At 32.3% G+C, this 19,456-nt stretch overlaps 2 protein-coding genes across 4 annotated transcripts; both read right to left on the reverse strand.

The window, feature by feature from the left end:
• Positions 3,362–8,103, reverse strand: LOC109358502. The gene is made up of 2 exons (XM_019602763.1): positions 7,759–8,103; positions 3,362–5,618 (listed from the first exon to the last, which is right to left on the reverse strand). Exons 1-2 carry the CDS (start codon positions 8,005–8,007, stop codon positions 3,708–3,710), a joined length of 2,160 nt encoding a protein of 719 aa, XP_019458308.1. The 5' UTR covers positions 8,008–8,103; the 3' UTR covers positions 3,362–3,707.
• LOC109358503 (phosphatidylinositol N-acetylglucosaminyltransferase subunit A) lies at positions 10,612–15,110 on the reverse strand. Of its 3 annotated transcripts, XR_002108972.1 has the most exons (9): positions 14,861–15,110; positions 13,618–14,190; positions 12,483–12,637; positions 12,144–12,234; positions 11,861–11,977; positions 11,683–11,786; positions 11,255–11,345; positions 11,019–11,173; positions 10,612–10,982 (listed from the first exon to the last, which is right to left on the reverse strand). XR_002108972.1 is itself a non-coding variant. In XM_019602764.1 (8 exons), the coding sequence occupies exons 1-8, from the start codon at positions 14,969–14,971 to the stop codon at positions 11,078–11,080; spliced, it is 1,338 nt and encodes a 445-aa protein (XP_019458309.1). In that variant the 5' UTR covers positions 14,972–15,110; the 3' UTR covers positions 10,612–11,077. The 3 variants fall into 3 exon arrangements, 2 of the variants coding, with proteins under 2 accessions (XP_019458309.1, XP_019458310.1); XM_019602764.1 differs by having other exon boundaries at positions 10,612–11,173; XM_019602765.1 differs by lacking the exons at positions 10,612–10,982; positions 11,019–11,173 and having other exon boundaries at positions 11,671–11,786.

Here is a 19,456-nt window from a genome sequence, read left to right on the forward strand (position 1 = left end):
TTTTGGTTCATTAAAAGTGAGGATTTTATATAAATGGATAAAGCATTATTTGTTGTCTATTATTATACATACCTATGTTTCTTTCAACTTCTCATGAAAATTGGATAAAAAAAACACATGTGTAACACATCAGAGTGAGTATTAAAATAAAAATATACTGATGTATCAAAATATCATTAAATGTATATATAAACCTCATTCGATACTAAAGAGATTGTGAAATGCTTGTTGCATATTTCATTCATTCACATATTAGGGTAGGTGGTAAATTAGAGTATGAGTCTTTGGGAAATGATAAAAAGGTATAATATGTAAAAATGTGTGATTAATTGTTGAAAAACGTGTTCTTCCTAAGACAATACTATAAGAATTTATGCTGGATTCTATTATAGACTAGAGCCATCATGGACAATGATGCAAGCTCACCCAAGTTGTACCAAAGGAAGGAAACTTGATTCACTTATGTGTATGGTGTTTTCTATGGAAAAATCCAAAAAAAAACTATCTTTCCATGCCCCTAACTAATAACATTTCCCAAAATAATATAACATATTAATTTATATTTTTTATAAAAGGAATTTCAATTAAATAACACATTTTGATTGACTTGGTACACCATTGGAGAATTGGTATAGGCTATCTTAGTCCATTTTCTATAATGGTCCCCTCTGCCCAAAAAAATAAAATTAAAGACAATCCATGGTCCTATGTTAAAAACTTAAAATAATTGTCCTTTTTTTATCTTTAGGGAAAATGGGCACTAGAGGAATGCATGCTCTCTATCTATTGCCGCTTATGATTCATATTTGATTGACTAATGACTCCACCAAACGGTCAAGGCCCTTCATTTCAATGACTAATGACACCATAACTATAAGCTAGATTTTTTTCAATATCACTTTTTTAAAAAAATCTCTTAAATTTGATGTATATACACTTTTATAATTTGAGGCATTGCAGGCCCATGTATTATAGCTAGGAGAGTATGTAAAATATGTGTGGCAGAGGAAGTTGACCAAAGAATTGAGTAATTTTCGAAGTTTTTTTTATACTATCAAGATATTTTTCACCCTTTAAGGTAAGGAACTAATCATTTTTAAGATGTATGGTTGCTTTTTCTAACAAGTGTCACTTAAAGAAATCAAACCCTTGAACTTTTGGCCATCCTTATGATCTAACGGAGTCTTACATAACTAAACCAACACATTGTTGATAATAGTAATTTTCAATTTTGTTGATAAATCTAGTAGATTAAGATTCTTGTTAATAGACTTTGGCACCCACTGATTGTGATGATAAGCACGTGAAACCATTTAATTATGATGTTCCATCCTTCTTGCTTGACAATATTGTCAACTCAATTGTGACAAGCAAAACCATAGGTATATTCCTCTTGATTGGTTGACTTGTAATCTTGTACTTTATCACATTCTTAGTTTTGGCATCCAACTAATTTTGTCTACCCAGTATCCATTATCTGCTATAACATACCTCTCTAGCACTGTTAATAATGCTTCTAAGTTTATTAAGTAATATTGTATTTCCTTCTCTACCACCTTAGTGGGGTCATGTTGGAAAGTCTCACATTGTCTGACCTATTCTTCTAAGTATAATTTGAATATTTGTTAAATTACTTTTCTCGATATCATTTAGTTTTGAGATGAAATATTATTACAACAAAATAATCTTTATATATGGCATGTAGGTCTTACATAGAGACAATGTTTCCATTTTTCAGAAACATGTGTACATTATGTGTGTGATATAAACATATAAAATTTCTGATTAAACTATGAAATATGCATGAATATGAGTGTGCAGACATTCCCACGAGTTGGATAATAGAAAGACACTAACAAAAAATCAATTTGAAATTCATAAAGACCTTATCTTTAAGGATTTATGAGTGAACGAAACAAATCAAGAAGCAATAAAGGTAAAGTGAGAAATATAATTGCATGAAATCATATCAATTTATGAGGTTTAATCATGAATACTAATCAACTTCATTCATGTAATATAAAAATATTAATTTATGTTTTTATAATATATTTTTTAATTTAGTAACACTTTCTCATTAGATCGGAACAAGAAAGTGGATCAGGTCCAACTATCGGAAAGAACCAACTCCAAGACAAGTAAGAACTCGACACCTATGAAATTCCATGATATATCCTACCCTTTATGTCACAAACTCAACCATGATGTTACCCTTTCTGTCTCCTTCATCAATAACAACCAGCCAATTTTTTTGACTGTGTTAATCAATGAGAAACAAGTTATGAGGACTATGTGTATTGCCATCACTTCTCAGATAAGATATATGGCATTATGGCAAAACACAAATGCTATAAATCTTTACTTTATTTATCCTTTGTCTAGGAAAGCATTGCACTAGTTTTTTCTTTGTCATTTGATGTGCTAAGTTTGTTAACTAGATTTTTCATCAACTTAGAATAAGTGAATATAGATTAGTAGATAATAAATCATTAGTCAAATATGGATTGTTGAATTATATCATATTTATCTTTGGTGGATGAAGAAGAGTTAAGAATTAATTCAATTCTCATTGCCCCTTTTTTTTGGAGTTATCATGGGGACACTATCATCATCTTGTGCATTTGCAAATAATGAAGCACTTAGCTCCACAACTAAATGGTGGAATCCTACTCATTTAATCATTTTTTTACACAAGAAACTCAACTTTTAGGATTAACTCCTTTAAGTCAAATTTAATCAACTTTTTTGGCAATCTTCAAATACTTATCTCTCAAATTTTAAGCAAACAAATATGGTAAACACTTCTTTTTTTTCTTTTCCACCATCTTCTCCATAGTGTTGGAATCTCATTGCTTTGTTGACTACAACTAGCTTGAACTTCCAATAGAATTTCAGGCATCATTTGAGTGGCCTTTAGTGTGGTCACTTCTCATTCCTATCTGATCCAATCAAGTGTTATGTGATGCTGGAATATGCTACAAAATTTCCTCATACTAAATATTTCAATCATACATTATAAGCTCATTAGACTCTAATCTACCTATAAAACCATCATTAGTTCATTTTTTTTAAGTTACATTTATATTTAAGGGTAAATGTCCCATGTCTTACTTTGACATAATTTTATCAAATGTTTAGAAATCTACTTACATACCTCAATTATTGCTTTCATTATAAACATCTTTAACATGCATTGGATTATTTATATTTATATATATGTGGCTGGTTTTCAAAAATAATCACCTGAAACCAAGGGCTATTTTATTTCTGAAAACTAATAAGCCAAATATACACCTAGAATAATCTGAAGTATATAACTTTAAAAGGCAAAAATAAATTGCATCAGAAGAAGGAACAACACTTATCAAAAGAATGAGGAGTATATTATACCATACATGTAATTCAGTGAAGAAATATTCCATATCTCCACAGTTACATTTGCTTTACCCTCTCCTCCAAAATATGCAAAATCCAACTATGAAAACAAAAAATTTGTACATTACTACTACTCAGAATCAAACTATGAATATCCAACCAGTTCAACTAGGAATTTTATCCACCTATAACTCATTCCTTTCAAATATACCCCATCATACCAGCACCAAAAAAGGGAAAAGAAAAAAGGATTAAAGAATGAATCTAAAGCCCAACACATAGGTTCAAGTATTAAGCTAAGTAGAATCTTCCAAAATATAACTTTCCATTTATCATTTTTCTTTCTTCCTGTCAGGAAATGATTTAGCAGGCCTCAAACCAAGTTGTGGACTCCCTAAAATCAAGGTTTGTGAACGAGTAACCATGTCTACCATTGATGGTGTTTGATATGCTTGCATTAGGCTAGTGCTTTCTGTTGAATCACCTCTTGCAGTTGCTCTTTGCCATGAATGTGAACTCAGTCCTGACAACACATAAGCTCTTCCGGATTGCTCATACACGCGTTGGTTTGTCATCCTCTCTTGCATTTCCTTCAACTCAGCAGCAAGTGCAACACATAACCTATCACCAGCTTTTGCAGAAACAGTTTCAGCCAATGCCTTGTGACAATTATCAAGGACAGAAACTGCACCGGATAAATCGCAGCGTTCGGCTTTAACTCTAGCCTCATCCATTGCCTCAGCAGCTCTAAGCCTGTTTCTTTGTCTGTCTACTTCTATTGACACAACTTGTCCTCTAGCTACACTTGGTCTCTGAATCTTTACTTCACTAGTTTCTACCAAACCCATCATTTCTTTTGTCATAGGGTCTCTATAAAAACCTCTAACTACCAACAATGACATTTCATTACTAGACTTATCAACTGGAACATTGAGTGTCACCAAAAAGTCCCTTTCTTCTTCAGCATATAAATCACCTACCTTGATAGAAGCTGTTCTAGCATTGGCTGTTAAGTTAGTTTGATAACTTCCTGCTTTCACCGAACTAAGTTGCAGCTTTGGATGGACACACACAACTTCTACCTGCAATTCCTGAACCACTACACTCAATAGTCCTCCGATACACTGAGCAAATGCATCCTGAATCACATCCTCAGCTTCAATAAAAGAGAATGTACCACCAGAGATCTCTGAGATTGAGTGCATTGTTGTGGCATCATGGTCAATACCAAAGCCAAATGCATGCACTGGTATATGCAGACCGGAACCATTGTTCCTCTGGATGGAGTTCGGCACAAGTGACCTGTAATCTGTTCCAATATGAGGCCTGCTACTGATTGTGTATGTATCTTGTCCATCAGATAGTAACATGATGCTTCCTACTGGATTCTTGAATTTTCGGTCAACAAACACTTTAGCACCTTTCCTCAACCCTTCAGCAATGTTTGTTCCACCATTTGGACTCAGAGAATTCACTGCCTGCAATGCATGCTGTCTTCCAGAATCAGTCATTCGCTGAAGTGGGAAGATGCGACAAGCTGTGGAGGAGAATGCAACAACAGAAAGCCGGTCCGATGAACTCAGGTTCTGTATGACAAAACTCATAGCACGTTTTAGTAATGCAAGTTTTGTACCAGCCATGCTACCACTCACATCAAGAACTGTGACAAGGTCAATTGGAGCACGCGAGTTTTGAACTGAAGTAGGTGATGATGATTCAGTAATATTTCTCTTAGGAGCTTTAAGATGGACTAACAACCCAAAGTTATCATGAGAAGCTGACTTTGAAACAGCTGAAACTTCAGGATATGTTTTGATCTCCATTGTATTTATCACATTGTGATCAGTCTGAGCATCATTATTAATCTGAGTTGTTCCAGCTAGTTGATCCAAGGATTCATCATCATCAAAGACAACTGGTTCAGGAACATTAGGAAGTGATGAACTCCTCCTACCTCCTACATTGTTGGCTGGTTGGGAAGGAATCCTTCTCAGCATTGTGGCCACAGCGTCATCTCTTTGAGAAGATACTTGGTTGATTCTAGGTATGTCAGTGGAGGCACTAAAGGAAGGATTTTGAAAAGGAATCTCTTTCCATTTTGCTCTGCAGACAGGGCAAATCCGATTCCCGTGTTTTACATTTGCTGTGATGCAATGGAAATGGAAAGTGTGAGAACATTCTGCAGTAAAAATGGCATGCCCATGCCCGGGTTTCATTGTGGTCAGGCATATTGCACACATTCCCTGCAGAGAAGGTGGATTACAGATGTTAGAAAAAATTAAGACCCGAAATGTTAATATGGCTCTCAGGACAAGAGATCAATAGCAGATTTAGATACAAAAACAAAAGTGTACAGGATACTACAGACAAACACAATGATGCAATTTTATAAATGTTCTTTGTGCACAGAACAATACACTACAAAACTTCATGCCCTCAAACAAAGATGGAGTAAGAGAAAAAACATGTTTTGATGTCATCTAGAACACTAGAAATCTAGTTGAGGCAGCTCATGTAGTAATAAAAAATCTGCTTGTGGAATTGAGGTATAAGTGTAAGTGAAGATATTTTTTTACATCACCAATCAATAGTTCACTATTGTATGGAACCTTTGAGGTAATTATCAAGAGAATCAAATGTTTTCAATCATCAGTAACTCCTTAATAATTATGAATTGTAAGTGTAATTTTTTTACATCATCAGTAACATATTGTTGTATATGTAACCTTCTTCATTAGCCAAGCTTACAAAAACTAAAAATAAAAAAAGAAGAAAACACAGTTCTGTAAAATCCAGGAATCTGAGCAGTGAGTGAATAAAGTAATTATAGATAAATACAAGATTTGCAAAGGTCACTATTAGAACATTATTTTGTCTAACACTGCCCCCTTCTGTCCTGATGCAGGTCCACTACATAAAAAGATGAAATAATACAATTCTAACATCTTTAACATAGATTCCTAATTACCAAAACTTGAGGATTCCAAGACAAATCTACAGTTATTATATAAAGTTTAAAAAAGAGATCAACATTATGTGGTCAAACACATTGTGGAAATCAAGAAAAATAAAATAACAATCAGCAAATGACTTTCATAAAAGTAAACGCAGAATGAAACTCTAATGTTAAATCTTTCAATGAATTAATAATATAAAAAATGACATCAAAAGAAGCATAGATCAAAGATGATACATTCATTGCTCTATCAATACTAGTATATCTTTTGTATTTTAATATGAATATATCTTATCTTTGTACAGCTCCAACTTTTTCTTTGTTTGTAGCTGGGATTGGGTTTTAAGTTTTAACACATTACAATCAATGGTTAAGGGTTCTTTGACTCATTGTGGAGTTAGTAGCATCACATCATTTAGTTGAACACTGCACAGTAATGGATGAAAAAGTAGGAGGGTCTCAAAAGCAATGGACCCTTTTTTCTAATAAGCCAAGTAAATGGTCCTTAAAGAGCTATGCATTAAACACAGTATAATGAAGATGAAAGCAACACCATCACCAATAGTAAACAGTTTCCACAATAGTCTTATACCATCCCCCAAATTAAAGATAATCCAAAACATAAAAGCAAAAAATAATTAAATAAATAGACCAGTGATTAGAATCTAATGTTGATGTTTATTTAGCATTTAGTCATGTTAATCAAGTGGTAATTCTCTTCTTTACAATCCCAGAAAAGATACAAAAAAGTTTAAGGAATGTGAACTATATGCAGCCAAATGAAATGAAATGGAGTAGACTAAGCACAAGTAGTGAAAAAAATCATAAATCAGATTTTACCATGGAGAGATTCACTGTTGAAAGCAGAATCAAAATAGCAATTCAAAAGAAAAAATTGTAACTTTCTTATGGTCAATATTCCAACTATAAATGGGTAATGCCAAGAAAAAGTAACCTTCTATTGTCAATATTCGAACTAAAAATGGGTAATGTACCCAAAAAGCGAATTTCTATGGTAAATATGCAAACCACAAATAAGTAAACCCAGATAAATCTATAACATCAAATATTCGAATTCTAGAATCATCACCTGCTTTAAGATTAATTTCACAGCTATGCCAAAGAAGATATTAAGAAAAAAACTAGAAATGGGCAATGAAAAAAATGTAAATTTATATCATCAAGATGCAACTACAATGGGTAATGCAAAAAATGTAACTTTCTATTGTCAAAATGCAAAATATCAATGGGTAATGCAAAAACATGTAACTTCTTATTGTCAATATGCAACTCTCATTGTATAATGCCAAAAAATGTAACTTTCCATTGTCAAAATGCAAACTGCAAAGTAACAATGGGTAATGCAAAAAACGAAACTTTTTATTGTGAATATGCAAATAATGATGATATGGTAGTAACAAACAAACCTTGGAGGATTTTGATTTAGATTTGGATCCAGATTTGGAGAGTCGTAGGGCAGAGGAAGAGGGTGTCAGAGTGGTTGAATGGTTACCAGAGGCATCACCAGACGGCAAAAGATCATCGGAAAATGTGGTGGTGGTGGTGGTGGTGGAGTTTAAGGAGGAAGAGGGTGTTGAATTATCCATAGTTTTAGGACTAAGAACACACATGTTCATTCCTATAGCAATCTTCATTTTTCTCCATTTGCTTCCCATTTTGATCCAAAAAAAAGGGTACACTACACAAAATTATGTTGTTGTAATGGTAATAGTAATGGATGAAAAAATAGAAGAGAGAGAACTTTGGTTGGTTTGTTGAGAATATAATGGAATCACTGAAATCACATAATTATAGCAATCATTCAATAAAATTTAAGGCCTTATATTATAGTAACTAGTCAAGTTTTTGTTTTTATTTATATTTTTTTATTCCTCTATCTTTGCAAGTCAAAATTGCCCTTTATGATTCTACTTCATTACCATCATTAATTAAATAATGCTATCATATTTTAATGTTATTTTAAGGACATTTAATACTATATAATAATAATAAGTAATTGCTGAAAATTTTAATATTTTTTAACTAAGTGGCTAAATAGATAAGGAATTAATATTATTTTAGAATTGAACTTTGACATTTGATATTATAGGATACATGATAAACATACCATTTTAAATTTTTTAATAGTCTTAGGAAAATTAACTCTTATATTTATTGCACAAACCATACACCAAATTGGAATGACCCATCAACATTTCTCTGCCCCATAATAATAACATGATTTGTATATGCTCATTGTTATAATTAGCATGAAAAAGTTATGGATGTGTTTCATTTGAATTGAATGTTTTATAATATACCCAAACTTGGTGAATTTTATCTGTCAGGTAGGAGGTTGAAATTTCCAAGTTTTCAACCTGCGGAGGATTTTATGATGTACTCAATTAGAGATAAGAGAATAATGTATCTCCTCATAATTTTATTGACAGAATGAGATAATTTATCTCCTTATACCAGGAGATACTTCATTCCCTTATAGATAATTATAGCTTTAATTCTCTAAAGATACCCATGTCATCAATTTGATCCATTTCCAAATTAGCCTCTATAGTTTTGAAACGTCCCTACATGGATTTTCTAAAAATTTAAATACTGATGTTTTAAAAAAATAATAGAAAATCAATTTAATATATTATGGCAATGTTATATATTTTTTAGGAAATATAAAGTTTTTGAGAAAATAGTCTATGTGTTAATGATAGCATATAATTAAATATTCATATATTAATTATAATTTACTCTTAAATAAATTTAATGTACAATTGTTGGATATTCTAGATAGGGAGAAGAAGTCACAATACCTAGAAGTCACAATCCGTAATACTTTAAGAAATAATATAAAACTCACTTATATGTATCTTTGATTTAGTGAATTGATAAACACTTTAATCCATAAATAAAAATATTTCATTCACAATAATGATCAATAATACATTGACCATATAAATATTTTTTTAATGAATGAGACATGAATATTAAACTTTTAAGTTTTTTAATTGAGCAAAATGATTGCTGTAGGATACCAAATCAAAAGAATAAGAAAATGAGAATATATTAGATGATACACATTTCAACGAGTAGGGTAGAATATTGTTTTAAAGTGTGAATAAAATATAAAGAAATCTAAATGACTAAAAATACATATGATTCCAAATTTTAATGGTATACAGCTATGCTTCATATTATTGGAGGAAAGTTTTGGCATGAATCCTCACTAATTTTACTTTCAATTATTTCTTCTTATTATCATACCATTCCATTTTACCACCCTATAGTTGTCCTCTTGAAGAGGGAAAGCACTTATACTGTAATTGCGTCAGAAATTGTGGGTTTGTTTTATTTTTCTGAAATGCCTCACATTTTTACACACATATATAACATATATTTTTTCATTTTTGATATAGTGATTTTTTTAAATGTAATTATATGTTTACATTTAACTATTTAAGTGTGTGAATATAGAAGTATTGATATTTTTTCCTCTCTTTCCTATTGTTGAGGTTTCCAAACAGGAGCACACCGCTGTCTCATATAATGTGTTACTTTGTGTATTGCTGATTACGATTGGTTGAAAAAATATATCTAATTTAAAAAATTAATAATTAAATATTGTTCTAACCAATCATACAGCAACATATAGATTGATACATTCATTTGGGATAGAAGATGTCCTCCCTTTCTAAATTAGGTGCATTCCTTAAATAGAGAGGTACATTTTCAACTCTGTTGGATGCTTTTCCTAAAAGAGAGCACTGAGTTAAAAAAATAAAATAGATAAAGTTATTAGGTATGGGGTATCATGCATGGTAATTACTGAGAGAGAAAAGTGGTCTATGAAATGGTGAAATGGGGAATCATGCATGATGGTGGTCAAAATTAAATGGATTGTTAGGGAAAAGTTGCTAAAATTGAATGCTAGGGTTTGACCTGGTTAGTGTGTTGGTTGTCTAATTTAATGGATTGTTACAAAAAGTGGAGGACTTAAGGGTGAAATCAATTAGAGTTAAATCTTTCATGGTCTTGATAGAATCCCCAATATTATTAGGTTTACCATTATCTTATGTTGGTAAAACCAACAAGACATTGATTTAATGATATAAGGTCTTGTCAGATATCAAAAAAATCAAAAGATCAAAAGTTTGATTTTTGATAGTAACATTTGGTGTAAGGTCTCGCTAGATTTCGTATTTTATTAAAGTGGAAGAGAAAAGAAACTATTTCTACATTGATAGAAAGAGAAAGACACAATGACTACCACGAAAGTAGTTCTGGTCTGAGAAGCTCTTATTGTATTGTAACATATTCTGAACCTTAATTTCACGGACCAAATTTGTATGGTGACTACCAACCTCAACAAAATAGTGCAAATATAGCATATTGTGTGATACTTTTCTATGATAGATCATTATGACGTCGTTAGTGAGATAAAAGCTCGGCTGTTGTTGTATGCCAAAGAGCAACCATGTAAAGGACAAATGATCATCTCCATTTCAAGATCTGAGAACTAGAATGGAATGAAGCTAGTGGAACACCAATACCAGACAATGTTCTTTTGATATTCTACATTTCAGATTAGAGGCAAAAGAAAAACTCCATTGTTCACCAAAACACCATTGGGTGGAACAACAACCTCTGTGGGATGGAATGAAACTAGTGAAACAACAACCTTGCTCTTTGGATACTCTGCATTTCAGATCGGTGGGTGTGGTTCACAAAAATAATGTATTATTCTTCCTCATTCCATTGATTTTTTTGCAGCATCTCTTCATCGCAATTGTGCGAGAAACTAACATCTGGCACCTCCTCGATATCATCTGCAGGCTATAAGTAAAAATACGCATTTTATATGACATTAATAAGCTGAAAATGTGAAGCATATCGAAGACAATATCACCGGGCTACCTGCCATAGTTCCAATAGCTGCCATAACAAAAAACCAACCATCATAACAAAGCAAAACACCTTGCCTGCCCAGGGTCCACAAGAGAGATACCTAAAAGAATGGAGATTGTTAGAAGTCAGCACTAATATTAAGCTCACAAAATTCTTTCAATAAAACTGAAAATCAATAAATAACAATTAGATTCATGTTCTTTCTCATAAATTAGGTATCAAGTTTACACCTGAACTAGTATCACATAAAACATCTTTATTGTTGCAGGGCTGTCAAAAAGATCCTAAAATACACTGTTTTAGCAAGTACCAACAAGCTTATGTTACCAGCAGATTAAACGATTTTATGCTCAAGTGATTAACAAAATCGGATAACTTCCTTTTACAACTATGAACTATATGTTGTCATTATAATGAAATTAAACCTCTAAGTGTACCGTGAGAGTCGTTCTAATGTACTTTGATTGGAGCACTTCAAAGCATGATCATATACAATTTCGGTTCTTTTGGCAACATCTTGCCAGTTGTAGAGTTCCTTCATCTGCAGAAAATACAAAATTGAACTAGTTTTCCACTAAAAGCATCAGAAAAATACCATTTAAACAACAAACTCACTCGATTGTGCATGACTTGTGGATCAATACTTGGCAGTATAGATATTGCCTTTTGGACTGCATGCACCATGTCACTCGGATCAGGTTCTGCTAAAACAATCATGTCATCTGGTAAAACCTATATAGCAAAACGTGAATCCATATCAATCCCCCGCAAGAGAGCAATCCAAAAGTTGTCAAATCAGAAAGAAACTAGTTTTCTCATGCAGAATTCTTAGAAAACTATATAAAAAGCATTTATTCCCATCTTGAATGGGTATAGAAGCAAAATCTATTGCACTTACCTCAGGAACTCCTCCTACACGCGTGCTGACCGTTAACAATCCACAACTAGCAGCCTCTAATATGGCTATACAAAAAGCTTCTGTCAAGGAACTGAAATAGTGCAAACATTGTTAATGATTAAAAATAGATACAAACCGTAACCAATGACGACATTCAGAATCCCAATGCCCAACCTCATGGTTAAATAAAAACTGACGCTTTTACAGCTGCTCATCTTACATAAATACAGAAAAAGGTGGCATTGAAGAATTATGGGATTGGGGTTAAGGAAGAAGGACGAGGTGGACATGCATAAATTGAGAATAATATTGATAGACTGAAAATGAGGCAAAATGAACCTGTTTAAGAAGATATGCCCAGATACTAGAACTGGTCGGACTTGTGCATGTGGAACAGCTCCCAGCATTTCAACTCGGTCTTGTAGAGAATGTTTTTCTCTCATCTCTTCCAACCGCACACGCTTAGGTCCATCACCTCCAATAATAAATCGAACCTTCAAATGGATACATAGGTTAGTTATAAAGCTCTGAGAGAACAAATTAGAAAACTAAAGAACTAACAACTCCAATTCATTCAGACAGCATTACATATATCTCATGGTGCACTATTTAGCATCACACTTGTATAAGAACATATATAGAGTAATAACAATGAATGGCTAAAAAGATAAAAGGCAGTGACATTTTTTTGGTAAACATATACAGTAAGCTCACCCTATAGCATTCTGTCAAAGGTCTAATTGACATGTACAGGGTCACTCAATATATACTAATCGTCTGATACACAACAAATGAGCAAAACTATTCTTTTACTAACGTTGGTGCACCCTTTGTCTTCATCATGAACCTTTCATCTACCTTCCTAAAATCCTCATTCATTTTGCATTAAGGTCATTGTGAATTAATCTCCCACAAGAAACACAACATTTTTCAATTATCCATCAAATCTGTTCAGGTAATTCTCCAATTATCATCTCAGAAAGCAATGTGGAAAGACTGAGGGAGAGTTGGGCCTTTGCCTTTTCAGAAGCTGTTAATAAGCGGTTGTAGGTCGTTTAAGTTTCTTCTTTTTAGGTGAACAAAAGCCTCTCTAAAGTGTAATTACCTAAAATTGGTAAAACAGATTTATGAAACTATAGCACAAAATAGGAAAGGATAAAGTTAGAGTTTAAGAAAAATTACAGGCTCTTTAGGTATTTCATATATTTGACAGCTCATGAAGCTTTGAAATGCATCCCTCAGGCCGTTTCTCACAAGCATTTATCACTTTTACAATGCAATAGAAGAAGCAGCATAAAGAAATTTACCAAACAATAGTTTGCAACTATAAGTATAATATCAAAAAGTCTAAACATTCTCAAAAGGGACCTCAGCTTAATTGAATGACCTCCGTGTAGCTCGAAATCATGACACAAATCTCCTAAATTGTGATATGCAAATGCAAGACAAACTAACCATGTGTTCATCAACTCACATTTGGATTTAATCGACAAACTTCTGGAATGACTTCAACAAGCAAATCTGTTCCCTTCCGATAAACCAATCGGCTGATAACAACAATAACAATTTCCGATCTGCTGGGACGCTCCACTGCTGGCTTGAACATGGAAGTGTCAACGGCATTAGGTATCACGAAAACCTTCTGTGGTGGCAAACCTGATCGCAAGACCGTGTTTTCCTTGCTTGTATGGGAAACACATATGGCTTGACTCACATCTGCCAAGGTAAACTGCAAAACCTTGTTCATGTGGATGCTTCCAGCATCAGCAAAACCATAGAGCGAATGATCTGTAAACACAACCTTGTATCCCATGGTTCTTGCATGCATAAGTGCTTCATGACATAATGTTGAAAAGGCTTGATGTCCATGCACTATGGTAATTCTTTCTCGAATAAGAATCGTTCTCATAATTGGTAGTAACCCGTAGATTGTCGGAAATGTGTTCTGCATAATGAATGGCCTCCATGGAACATAATAGACTTTCAAACCACCTGTCATATATCTAACCCCAGATCGATTTCCATAAGCATGAGTTACAACCACCACCTGAATATTCACATTCTTTTAGTCCATATTATTAATATTACAAATTACAAACAACACAACATAAATGAAAAAAAGTAAATTACACTCTTCCCCCATTTTTTCCTCTTGCTACATAAACTTCACATGTCACAGCTATTATGAAAAGATATACAACAACACTCTCTTCTACAACTAAATCCAAAATGCTATACTAGCTTATAAATTTCTCAAGTACATCAATTTATAAATTTGTTACCTACATCAACAGCACCCTAAGTTACTAGTATAGTTTTAAGAGTAAATTACACTTACAACCCTGACATTTAATGAAACTACACAAACCAATCGTCTTGACACTTATATCAATCACCTCTAATTTATATACATATATTACATGTGTACCCCTGTAGGATATGAGTGTAATTACACTGACCTTTTAAATGAGGGATAGTGAGTATAATTAAGTTAAAACTTAGGGTGTCAATAAAATTTACATTTTGGTAATCCCTACAAGTACATCAATCACATCAACATGCCACATTTAAACACAAGTTAACTGCAACTGTTACAGCAAAACCATGACACATATATATATATAGAAATAGAAGCTTCAATGTTATAAGCACTAAAATATATTAAATCAAAAAACAAATAATAAATTAAAAAAAAAAGTAGTAAAATGATGAATAACCTTGTGGCCTAATTTGAGCAAGCACTGTGAGAGATAATAGATATGATTCTCGACACCACCAAAATTGGGATAGAAAAAATCAGAGACCATCATTATTCTATGCTTTTCCATTCTACCCTTCTATACTGGATTCTCCACACACTATCTACTTTTCGATTTCACCAAACGCATCGTTTTGTGGTTAATCCCTGCAAACGCGATTCATGGAGGAAGAACCAGATGCATTCAAATAAATCGACAATTTTGTTTTAGATCGACTGGTATAGGGACTCATTTGCAATATATATCACTTATGGGACCAGTAAACAATTTGCATTATTTTAAGGAGTGTGACTTCATGCTTTTAGAGCCATGTTTATTAAATGAGTATACAATGGTAATCCGAGTTTTAGTAAAATTATATGAATCATATCTCCTCTATTTTACTTTTATACAACTCATTCCTAATTATAATAATAATATATATATATATATATATATATATGTATTTCATTGATCATTCATGTATGAAAGATAAATGTAAATTTTTAAACAAAAATGGTGGCTAATGTAATCATGTTAAACAAAATATAGTATATTACGAACCTAACTTAAAATAGTATAAGAGTCAATATCTATTCATTATTTTAATTAGTTACAATATAATATATGAATGATTTGAACACCTCCTTCGAATTATTATAACAAACCAACAATAATGAATAGACATTGATTATTATACTATTTTGATTTTCTTCAAAATATATCATACTTTGTTTGATTTAATTACAATCTTTACCATTTTTATGCAAGAAAGTACACTTATCAATATATATAGTGGCGATCCACTTACACTAAGATTAAGTGGAAAAAATTTACTTTACATTCTAACCATCCATTCTTGAGAAATCGAATAGTTTAAATATACATACTAATTCAAATTAGAGGTTTACTTACTCTCAGAGTAAATAGATCCCTTCCTATATAATTAGAGGTTGATTATGTAGATTTTAAAAATGAATTATGGTTTCTATAATTTTAGTAAAACAGCATGAATGTAATTTACTCTTAATTTCTAAATTTTACACGTGTATTTCAATTTCATAACATAATCCTTTATATTTTAGAGTGGTGATTCCATCCATACTATGTTTTTACCAAAAAAGAAGAAGGAGAAAATAGAAGTAGAAAATAGACTATTATTTATTTATAAATGACATTTATTGGAATGAGTAATTACATACTTTGATATAGAGATTAATGCTTCTTACATAAAAGATACATTTAGTTTACCAAAAAAATCAATTGTTAATCTAATAGTACAGAGTTTAGTGGGTTCCAAATAAATAAAAATACAATCCTTCTCAACGACACTTATTTGATAGAATATATGAGTGTCTTGACATCCTTGATTATCCCAATATAAGACTTAGATTTAAGTAAGGGGATGCACTTTTGTAGAGAATATAATAGGGACCAAATGATAAATGACTAAGGATATAAATAATTTTTTCATATGATTAGTTTGGAATAAAATTTATTACAACTTTTTCATTGCACCTCAACTTTAGGATCCAAACAAAAATCAAACTCTGATGTTTAAATATCTTCTTCTTCTTCTCCTTGAACACCCTTTAACCTGGTGTATAAACTAGGAACATTTTGGTAGCGTTGGGAAGAAGGAAGAAGAAGAAGATGATGGGTGAGGTGGAGAAAACACTGTACATGGTGGTGGTCGACGACGGTGACAATAGAGAAAAGGAAAATGAGTATACCATTTGAGTTATACAAGAGACACACAACTGTATTTGTTCCAAGAGAAACATTTCTAGATATTGTCTGTGATGCTATGGCTGAATACAAGTATCTGGGTAGGAGGATTTGTAGAAGGATATATCATTCAGAAAGCATATTATTAGTGAAAATAGGTTGGATCTTGGTGTCAGAGGAGATCTTGTCCATGGGGTCCAAGATAGTTGTTTGAGTTGCATGTCTGCCACATATAAACCCACTAGTAATAGTATGCAGACACAGGGACCATAACGTACGATACATCACATGGGACCAAAAACCATTACTAAAACCAGAATTGAATCAATCCATAGTTCATATCATTAACCAACTTCATTTGCAACTTTTTATTTTAATTGCACATATAATATATGATTTGTCTTAGATAATTCAGTAGTCACATATGTTGAGTTTTTTTCTCTAAGGTGCACCATGTTGTACTTTAGAGAAGCCCGATCCAAGTTATGAATTAAATGTGATTTTCTAATAGCTATGAATTTGTTTTGTTTCCCTATTATCAAATATATATCTGCTCACTTTCCATCATCAATAGTTTGAACTTTGAAGGGAAAGACAAGAGTAAAATCAAGCATGAGAAAAACCTCACCAATTTAACCTTTCCATGAAATCAATAGTTGCCTCATCATCCCAACATGACATGATATATGAGAACATTTGTCCCAGACATTATGACGGAAGCAATGTAGTACGTATGCATATGGAGGCATATGACTGTGTCCCTTACTCCCTTTGTCCTAACCTTTTGCATTTTTCCAGAGAGGGTTACACTATATGATTTTCTGTATAATTCGAACTCTTGACATTTTGGTCATCCTAAATATCTAGTTGGATCTTACACCATTAAACCGACACTTGTTGGTAATGAAATGTGAGTTAGTAAGGAGGGAAATGTTCCCCACGTTTCTCTCTTAATCATACAATAAACAATGAGTTAAAATATGTACTCTGACTATTGGTCCAACATGCCAGATTAGGTCTTAGCTATTGGTCCACAAACTAGAGGGAAGGTTGATTAGGGGCTTGATCTTATCCGATACTCGAAAATCTAGTACTAGACCCATTTTAGAATATATAATTTTATATCTTTTCTCGCATTTTAGTACGGGAAAGTCTAGTATTGGAGAGGGACTTATCTAGTTGATTAGTGCATGTTAAAGCCAAGCCTTGATCATTGAAATGTCTATGATTTTGCATATCCAAGTTCCCAAGCTAGCGTCAATTTTCATTGATCTGCTTCACTACTTCAAAATATATAGTTAAGTCAAGGACAAAACTTGTGGGCACAGAAACCCCCCTTACCCCAAAAGCTGGCGTTATGAATAATAATATTCCCACATTACCTATTCACATTTTTAGAGCCTTTTAAAATTAAAATGCAAGCTGAGTGCATGCCATGGAATTTGATATATATGAACCATCCATCTAATTCAGATCAGACAAATACTTACCAAAATAAAATTTAACTTTGGCCATAAGAAACTTCAATGAGGAACTTTATATTAAAAAACGATGAATTTATTAACATAAATAAATGTATGTACCAATAATTATATAAATTTTATACACTGTCATTTATTATTGATGTTTAATTATCATTCACTTAAAAAAATTAATACAAATAAATAGTAGATGATATATTGATTGTGTACAAATCTTTAGATTAACAATGGAACCATATTACCCTCATTTTTTAATTTCAGAAATATTGCACTTAGAGCAACCAAACTGAAAGCATCTCATTCTTATTTGACTCTCCCATATTATTTATAATTTATTACAACTTATCATAACATAAGAATAATATTTACCTTTTCTTCAATGATAGATGTCACTTTTTTTTCTTATTTAAGTCTTACAACCTACATCGTTCTTAATCAAACATTACATTTTTCATTCTATCTTTCATTGTTTGTTCTGATTTAAGAGCAAAATTCATATAATAAAATAAGAATGTGATAATGAATAACAAAAAAATAATAACTTCTTATCCCTACAAATTATTACTGCAATAAAGGCATCATGAAATTGAGAGTGCTCTAAAATCTAAATGTTAAGTTCTCTTTCCATGGGTTTATCTATAGTACTCCTCAAAATTTAGTGGATGGAGTCATAACTCCACCTATATTAAGAAACTGAAAACAAACCATTGCCTTTATAGCACTTCTGTTGAAAAGGAATATTCATTCAGATATAGATCTGTGAAGTCAGCACATAAAGGACCTAACAGCCACTTCTCTCACCCTCCAAATATAGCTTATATTCCATAACCTAGGATTCTTTGCAAGATGCAGACCTAATATATAACAATAATAATAATACAGGTGTGGATAACAAGTTCTCTTTTGTTAAGATATGTTAAATAATACGTTTTTCATAATTTTCTTCCTTAATAGATTAACTCTCATTAACTAAATCATCATATATGGTAATGTGGCAAATAAAAAGTTCGAACTACAAAAAAGTGAGAACAAAAAATGAAACCCACCTGATGAAAACAACCAAAAGAAGGGCATCAGAAAGAGTCACCTGCTTCTTTGTAAATGTGCACTGTGCAAAGTATATCTTCAACATTCTAAAGTTGGGTAGGAACTCTTCTGTAGAATGAAAATATATCTAATGCAAATTTGAGCTTCTTGAATCCACTTTTTTTAGTGTTAAACTACTTGTTCAAACACTTTAAAGCAAGTCATATATAGCTGATGCAGCATCATCAAGATTCTCACTTCATAAAGCCAATGGATTGGAAAATCGCTTAGATTGCTTAATAGTCCCACCCACCAACATTTGCATGTGAATCTTGATGAT

This window comes from Lupinus angustifolius, chromosome LG10 (assembly GCF_001865875.1).
Source record: "Lupinus angustifolius cultivar Tanjil chromosome LG10, LupAngTanjil_v1.0, whole genome shotgun sequence".
NCBI classification, from domain to species: domain Eukaryota; kingdom Viridiplantae; phylum Streptophyta; class Magnoliopsida; order Fabales; family Fabaceae; genus Lupinus; species Lupinus angustifolius.

Excerpts from the sequence above, each read along its gene's own strand:
- LOC109358502 (XM_019602763.1), bottom strand. The coding sequence starts at position 8,007 with ATGGGAAGCAAATGGAGAAAAATGAAGATTGCTATAGGAATGAACATG. Across the intron at positions 5,619-7,758 it reads CTAAATCAAAATCCTCCAAG|GGAATGTGTGCAATATGCCT; the intron begins GTTTGTTTGTTA and ends CCTTCTCTGCAG.
- LOC109358503 (XM_019602764.1), bottom strand. The coding sequence starts at position 14,971 with ATGGAAAAGCATAGAATAATGATGGTCTCTGATTTTTTCTATCCCAAT. Across the intron at positions 12,638-13,617 it reads TTTGTCGATTAAATCCAAAT|GTTCGATTTATTATTGGAGG; the intron begins GTGAGTTGATGA and ends ATCCATTTGAAG. Across the intron at positions 12,235-12,482 it reads GGGCATATCTTCTTAAACAG|TTCCTTGACAGAAGCTTTTT; the intron begins GTTCATTTTGCC and ends GCACTATTTCAG.